This window comes from Sinocyclocheilus anshuiensis, unplaced genomic scaffold (genome assembly GCF_001515605.1).
Source record: "Sinocyclocheilus anshuiensis isolate Anshui unplaced genomic scaffold, SAMN03320099.WGS_v1.1 scaffold1662, whole genome shotgun sequence".
Taxonomy (NCBI): Eukaryota; Metazoa; Chordata; class Actinopteri; order Cypriniformes; family Cyprinidae; genus Sinocyclocheilus; species Sinocyclocheilus anshuiensis.
Window position 1 is genome coordinate 880,966 of NW_015545835.1, and position 8,391 is coordinate 889,356.

General features: G+C 37.8%; 2 protein-coding genes across 2 annotated transcripts in view; both read left to right on the forward strand.

Moving 5' to 3' along the window:
• LOC107698444 (acylamino-acid-releasing enzyme) overlaps positions 1 to 3,503 on the forward strand; it is a 47,278-nt gene extending 43,775 nt beyond the window's left edge. Inside the window, exons 20-23 of the mRNA XM_016499459.1 lie at positions 312 to 502; positions 2,769 to 2,871; positions 2,984 to 3,090; positions 3,191 to 3,503. Coding sequence (XP_016354945.1) covers positions 312 to 502; positions 2,769 to 2,871; positions 2,984 to 3,090; positions 3,191 to 3,296 — 507 coding nt within the window. The 3' untranslated portion in view covers positions 3,297 to 3,503. The remainder of the gene's footprint in view (positions 1 to 311; positions 503 to 2,768; positions 2,872 to 2,983; positions 3,091 to 3,190) is intronic.
• Positions 3,297 to 6,395, forward strand: LOC107698420 (toll-like receptor 9; the record flags this gene model as incomplete). The annotated part of the gene is given in 6 exon segments (XM_074187049.1): positions 3,297 to 3,347; positions 3,953 to 4,081; positions 4,083 to 4,279; positions 4,281 to 4,758; positions 4,760 to 5,263; positions 6,324 to 6,395. Coding segments are annotated over 6 exon segments (1,431 nt in total), but the record flags the coding sequence as incomplete, so codon positions are not given.
• Between the last annotated feature and the right edge of the window lie 1,996 nt (positions 6,396 to 8,391).

Consider the following 8,391-nt stretch of genomic DNA (forward strand, 5'->3'; position numbering starts at 1 on the left):
TATTTTTTTTTTTTTGCACCCTCAGATTCCAGATTTTCAAATAGTTGTATCTCGGCCAAATATGATGTATAAATCTCAATTTTGAAAAATTGACCCTTATGACTGGTTTTGTGGTGCAGGGTCCATATGTTAGCATACTACTTGTGATGTTTGGAAGTACAATTAATTTGGTTGTTGGATTTTGCATATTTGGAAAGTTTAAGTTCTGAAAGTTGGAGGCTCTTCTGGAGTTTGTGGCAAATGTTTTGTGATTTACACTTTCAATACAGCATACATAATTGTAAATATATTGTTTGTTTACCTCTAAACAGTTGGCAGTAGACAGTGTTTTGAAGCAAGGTGACTTTGACGAGCAGAAGATCGCTGTGGTTGGAGGCTCTCATGGCGGATTCCTGGCTTGTCATCTGATCGGACAATATCCTGAGTTTTACAAGGCATGTGTGGCACGAAATCCCGTCACGAACCTGGCCACCATGATCGGCAGCACAGACGTTCCAGACTGGTAATGTGACATCAACCTTCACATCCAGTGGATATTAGAGCTGTCACTAACAAATATTTGAGTAATCGAGTAATCGGTCAATTATTCTAACGATTAATCGAGTAATCTGATTTTTGTGTGTGTGTGCTAATAAGAATAGACCTAAGCAAACAATAGACTTTAAAATTACTTAGCAATGACGCAATAATAATTGGTTCAAATAAAATATCAAAAGCAAGTAATCATATGGTTTTATTGAACAAAACAGTTAAAATACATAATGTGTAAAAACTATATAATCACAACTTTATGTATTATATCAAGTGCCTGCAGAGAGCGCCAACGGCCTTTACTGCACGATCTAATCCTTGTTTACTATTGACTAAACAACATTTAATTCAAATAGAAATGCTACAGCCACTGTCATTTCTTGAACAAGAATATGTGGACATCAGAACTTGCAAACTCAGAGCGAGGGGTTCAACTTTTATTTTGAAGTTGCGATGAACAGTTATGCATTCTCCTGTATTGGCGTAGGTTTATAAATGATTTAACTTATAAATCTGATAGAACTGTGCACATTGTTCCCAGATGAACGTTATAAGTAACTCAAACTCACAGCATATGCAAAGACGGAGTTTGAGATGGTCCGCACATGTAAATGATAACCGTTTGTGTGGAGCAGCATTTACTGTGAACGGAGCCGCTCTGAGACACACCTAACCTACACGCATAGCCTATAAATAAAGCGCATATTAAACCTTCAGCGCATAGACTATATTTAATTGAACCGATAGAATCGCAGTCTTTGTGAATTCACAATATCATTATACTCTATTGTGATTTTTAAATGGTTTTAATATTTCATGCAGCCTTAGAAAATGGTCTAATAATGCTTTTCATGGATTCTCTTCTGTGGAATGAGTCACTTCAGGTATTTTGGCAGGTAATCGACACTGGCAAAATGCAGTCAAGGATTTTTTTATAATCGAGTACTCAAATTTAATCGAGGAATCGTCACAGCCCTAGTGGATATCATACTGAATTACTTGATTTTAAATAGTTTCTCCCACATTTCTGTCTTAAAGGGTTAGTTCACCCAAAAATGAAAATTGGCTTGTGTTTTACTTCACCCTCGAAGCATCCTAGGTGTATATGACTTTCTTCTTTCAGACGAATCCAGTCGGAGTTATATTAAAAATTGTCCTGGCTATTCCAAGCTCTATCATTGCAGTCAGCGGGTGTTGCAGTTGAAAAGTCCACAAGTTGTCAAATAAAACTTGCGCATTCATAATAAAACGTGCCGCAGACGGCTCCGGGGGGTGAATAAAGGCTTCTTTTTGTAAGAAAAATATCCATATTTCCAAAGTAATGAACACTTTTATATCACTTCCGCCAACTGTCATACGCGGAAGCCGTGCCGGCTGATGTTGCGTGATTAATGACGAACGCGGAGAGACAACAAAACAAAACGCCAGTCACGAATTAGAAGTACAAACCGAAGATTTGCAAAGAAAAATGTTGGAGGATTTCGATATAAGCCAAGAGGAGAATGGTTTTCCTTTGCTTAAGTAAGGAAACTTTGCTTCCTTTGCTCTTATAAACAAACTCGTGAGACTAGCATGCCTCAGAGGCGCGCTGCGCATACGTCATACGTCATCTGCTGGAATGACTTCCGCGTATGACAGATACCGGAAGTGAGAGAAAAGTGTTTATTATGTTTGAAATATGGATATTTTTCTTACAAAAACGCATGGATTCACTACAGAAGGCCTTTATTCACCCCCCGGAGCCATGTGAAGCACGTTTTATTATGAATGCGCGCGCTTTATTTGACGACTTGTGGACTGTTCAACTGCAACACCCGCTGACTGCAATGATAAAGCTTGGAATAGCCAAGACAATTTTTAATATAACTCTGACTGGATTCGTCTGAAAGAAGAAAGTCATATACACCTAGGATGCCTCGAGGGTGAGTAAAACACAAGCCAATTTTAATTTTTGGGCGAACTAACCCTTTAATGTAATACAATTTTTTTATTTATTTAAATAAGAATAAAGTAAAGAGATAACAGCAAATAGTATGATGTATAAATGCTTTTTTTTCAATACAGTAATACTTTTTTGAGGGGTGTGCTTGATGTAATATGCAAATAAAAAACTACAAAACATGTATCAAGAAATAACTTATTTCTTTTGATTTGCGGGTAAAATAAGATTTATGTTTTGTGATGCTCACCTGTAGACTTTTGTGATGGCTGATGGCTTTGCGTGTGTGTGTGTTCAGGTGTGTGGTGGAAGCTGGATATGAATATAACACAGATATTCATCTTGAACCTGCTATTCTGGAGCAGATGTTAAACAAGTCACCCATAAAACATGTCAGCAAGGTGAGCAGATGCTGTTCTAATGCATTATTTATTTATTTATTTAATGTATTCCTTTATTTTTAATTTCTTAACTGCTCAGCTTGTAATATGCATGGTTGTGTTTGTTCCTCAGGTAAAAACCCCAGTACTTCTGATGTTGGGGGAAGATGACAAGCGTGTTCCCAGCAAGCAGGGTATTGAATACTACAGAGCTCTGAAGGCATTGCAGGTACCAGTGAGGTAAGTACAGTGACACTGACACTTTTTAGATGGGGTTTCTTTTATGAAACATTTCTCTGCTCTGGATCATTGGTTCATTAGTGTATCCGTGTGTCCACAGATTGTTGTGGTACCCAGGCAATAATCACTCTTTGTCCAAAGTCGACGCAGAATCGGATGGGTTCATGAATGCTGCTCTCTGGATTATCCAACATCTTTCTCTGTGATATCACTTCCTCTCCATAAATCATAACCAGCTTTTATTACACTTTATTAAAGTGATTTTAGCGTTTCTTCAGCTTTGTCGTTGTCATATCGAGGCATCAGCTTGGTGTTTTCCCTTCAGACCACAAAGGGGAAACTCATCAAAATTTGTCTCTGTGTGATGCGAAAAGCACTTGAAGTGGTTCACAGGCATATTGTGTGATATCTGATTTCTTACTGTTCTCAATAATGGTTTTAGTTTTCAGTTACTGACAGGTTATATTTGTGCCAAACTGGTTCAGTGTAGCTACTTTGATTTTCTGATGGTCTTCTGCTTTTTGTAATATGGTTACTTTCTGGGATATGTACTAAATGACTTACTGCATTCTTTTCAATAAAAAAATTTGACTTTCTGTATATCTGAAGAGAGTAACTTTCTGTGAAGCGGATTTCAAACTGATTTAAAAAATGTGGTGTTGATGGAACATCAATATCAGTATCACAGTGAGTACTAGCAGAAGCTTGTGTCTCTACAACTGAAATGCTATGATCATGCAATAAAAAGGGAAACCAACCAACCAACAAACAAATCCGGTTCAGTGCAAGAGAGGAAAAAATATAGTTTGGGCTATAGCCCTGACAGCCCAGTGCTATCCACTCCTCGACTTCGCTTTTCAAGACCTTCCAGGAGATAAGTGGCACACTAAAAGCGCTTGACCTCAGCAACAACGAATTCCACTTTGTAATGAAAGGTATGGGACATCGCTTCACATTCCTTCCACTCTTATCATCTCTTAAAATACTGAGTTCTAGCGAACAATCACATTGGTCTCAGAATCTCTAACATTCTTACTAGTACTTCTCTGAAGTATCTTGATTTCTCTGGAAATCGTTTGGACATAATGTGGGACTCTATGCGTAACCAATACCTACATTTCTTTCAGGGTCTTACTAACCTTACACAATTGGACATTTCTGAAAATCAGCTCAAATCATTCCCCCCAGAGAAACTTGCCTCCAAGCCTTCAGGTGCTCAGAGTGTACTCCAACATGCTGAGTTATTTCCCTTGGGGCAACATCTCAGTTCTCGAACAGCTCTGCCACCTGAACCTTAGTTCAAACATGCTTTCATTCTTACCTAATGTGCATTTTGAGCTCTGTCTCGTAAGCCTGGACCTAAGTCACAATCGACTAGTTGTGATCCCAAAGGCTCTCCTTAGTCAGGCAATAAACCTTAAAAACCTAATGCTTAACCACAACCAGCTGAAGATCCTTGTTGTGCAGGCTCTTCCCATGTCATTCCATAAAGGTTATACTTTCTGTCCTGTTGGGCAGCATAAAAACAAGTCCTCCTGCAAGCTCGTGCTGCATGCCAATCCTTTTACTTGTAGTTGCGTTATCTCTGGATTTGCCAAATTTCTCAGAGAAACTGATTTGGATATCCCACACCTCACCACAGAGGTTCACTGTGCTTATCCAGAATCATTTGGCTGATGTGAATGTCCTCTCGATAGATCTTCACCCATGCCAGGAGATATTTGGGAGCGTTGCTTTCCTCTGTACTTTATAATTGACATTGGCAGCAACCAGCATTCCCCTCCTGAAGCATCTCTATGGTTGGGACCTGTGGTACTGCATCCAGATTTTATGGACTGGACACAAGGGACACACTCCATCTAATGGCGGCAGCATGGCAGATAACCAGTATGATGCGTTTGTGGTCTTTGATACGAGTAACAAGGCAGTCGGGGATTGGATCTACAAGGAGATGGTTGTGAGATTGGAGAACAGAAGGAGATGGCGCTTTCGACTTTCTCTAGAAGAACGCGACTGGTTGCCTGGAGTATCATGCATAGAGAATCTCCACAAGGCCGTTTACAACAGCAGAAAGACGGTGTTTGCATTGACTAGCCCTAGTGGCTGTTCTCACGAAAGTGGAGTCGTCCGACAGGCCTTCCTCCTTGTTCAGCAGCGCCTTCTAGATGAGAAAGTGGATGTTGCAGTTCTAGTTTTGCTGGACCTTCTCTTCCCCAAATTCAAATACCTTTAGATGAGAAAACAGCTCTGCAAAAAATCTGTTCTGTCCTGGCCCAAGAACCCAACACTGCAAAAAATGCTTTTCTAGCTTAGATTTTTTGTCTTGTTTCCAGCCAAAATATCGAAAAATTCTTAAATCAAGAAGAATTTTCTAGACAAGTAAAAATTATTGTCTTGTTTTCAGAAAAAACAAGTCAAAATTAAGTGCGTTTTTGCTTGAAACAAGCAAAATAATCTGCCAATGGGGTAAGCAAAATAATCTTATTTCAAACAGAAAACAAGATTATTTTGCTTACCCCATTGGCAGATTATTTTGCTTGTTTTAAGCAAAAACGCACTTAATTTTGACTTTTTTTTTCTGAAAACAAGACAATAATTTTTACTTGTCTAGAAAATCCTTCTTGATTTAAGATTTTTTTCGATATTTTGGCTGGAAACAAGACAAAAAATCTAGGCTAGAAAAGCATTTTTTGCAGTGAAGAGTACAGCCACTCTTCTGGAATAATTTATGTGTTGCTCTTGTCTCTGACAATGACTACGTTTACGTGTGCGCACGAATAATGCGATAATTTCCAATAATCAGAGTATGGACATAATCGCATTATGATGTTTACATGTCCAGAGCAAAGCTCTTCACTCCCGTTTACATGCAATTTACATTATTCTTATTATTCGCTAAGAATTGTGGTTAAATTTTTTACTGCCATTATTCACATACCCCACTGCACAGAACAAATGATGGACTCAGAAAGAGCAGGTGTGTTAACTGGCCACTGTTTTAATTTAGGCCTATTTACGTCTAATGCAAAACACTTTTGTATGGTTGTATTCCATGCTGTTTCGGCGCCATAGAAATGGGATGGCAATTCGTTTGCCTACGCTGCCGTCGCATTCTACTCGCCGTTTCAGGATGAAGCTGGGTAAGAAGCAGAGACTGGTGGCAGCAAGTTGTGTTTTCCCCTAATGTGATTCTTTCTTCCCCTCCATCGTTTCTAATCTGCGTATTATTACAGGTGTGTGTCACGTCATTCATGTATGTCACGAGCACATGTGCACTTTGGTCAGAGCGCCAAAACTGCGATTAAGGTGTTTACATGCCTATATATTTTGATTAAAATCGACATATGCCACCTATGTTAATACGATTATGCTTGCTGCGATTATGAGCTTAATCGCATTATTTAGATCGAAGTATTGCATTTACATGAGGTAAAGTTTAATCGCAATATTGCCAAAATCTCATAATCAAGGGTGCATGTAAACGCACTCAATGTTAGAGCCTACAACAAGAATGTCACAGAGAGCTTATAAAAAAGGATGAAATGTAATGAGAATGTTGTTTTATGTAGTCCTGTTGTTTCAGGATTTTGTTTGTTTGTTAGAATGTATGATCTTATCATGGGCTACTGGAAGTATTGAAAATATTCAAAGATGTTGCAATATTGAAAATCTTAACATCTTCTGGCAAACTCAGTGATTGACAGTGATATGCCAGAAAGTAGAAACAGCTGAAAGATAAAAGTATGTACTGTCATATCCAGAAGCGGACAAAGTACTCAACTCCATTACTTGAGTGAAAGTACAGATACTGCTGGTCAAATATTACTCCATTACAAGTAAAAGTTGTAAAGACAGATTTTTACTTAAGTAAAAGTACAGAAGTACTTGCTTTTAAAAGTACTTAAGTACCAAAAGTAAATTTCCTTTTTTATGTCAATGCACTGTTTTATTGTTGTATGTAATACTTGCAATACTTCTGAAGCAACTTAGAATACATTACACCTACTGAATACACTGACTAGCTTGTAGTATCTTTGGAATAAAGAGCTTTTAGAATGTTAAAAACCTATGGGGAAAAAAATTAACACCCCTACCCACCCCCACAAAAGCAGGATGGTAGTGATCTCACAGTTCTGACAGTGCGCACACATCTATGTGTAGCCATTCATCCACATGTGAACAGAGTGGACAGTGAAATTGCTGTAAATACAGTCTGATAAGGAAGAAAATAAAAAATCAAACCTGCTTTAAAACCCAGCAACACAACTGTAGCTGTATAGAGAAGAAAGAAATCACCCACTGACTTTCAAGGCTGCTACATAGTAATGACTTTCTACTTCGAGGACCTTGATAGAAATGTAGTGGAGTGAAAAGTACAATATTTGTCTTTCAAATGTAGTCAAGTTAAAGTCATACGTTTCCAGAAAAAATAATACTCAAGTAAAGCACAGAAAAGTATACTTAAGTACAATACTCAAGTAAATGTACTTAATTACTGTCCGCCTCTGGTCATATCTAAATAAGTACTTATTCTTATACAGAAATGTATCACTCACAGAGATTTATGAAGCTTAAAATATGACAAAACTATTTGAATTTGAATTATTGACAAGTGTCATTTAACAAAACTGAATATTATGTGGCATTTAACGGTTTTGAATTTGATTTTTTTTTTTTTTACTTGAATTTTGAACATTTGAAATTTAACACAATTGAATTGTTTTTATGGCAGATTTTTATAGACATGTATTTTCAAACAGCAGATTTTTTGCTCTGAATTCTTAGACTGCAAATATCCAGTTTTTAACAATACAGCTTCAAGTTTTCAAGATGAAGAAGAAATTCAGAACATCAAATTCAATATTCTAAAATTCAAAATGCAGAAATTCAGATCATACAGAAAGTAGGTCAGAGATCATCCACAGGGAAGAGTAGATGAAAAGTCGAACGAAGCATTTTGGCCAATTACTCCGGTGGGACATGTTCGGTTCACTTAGTTTTGTCATGGCGACTACATATTAACTCGTGGGAACATGGTAATATGTCGTGGCCATGAGATCATTTTGTCGAGGTAACGATATCCTTATGTCGTGGCCACGCGATGTGAAGTTGATGGCCGAGAGAACAAAATCCATTTCTTGACTTATATTGAGGGAATGACAGTGTTTGAAGTGGGCACTTTTTCGTGCGTACTGGCAAATTTGACATGTTACTTGGAGTCAAAGCGTCAGTCAAGTCAAGTCAAGTCACCTTTATTTATATAGCGCTTTTAACAATACAGATTGTGTCAAAGCAACTGAA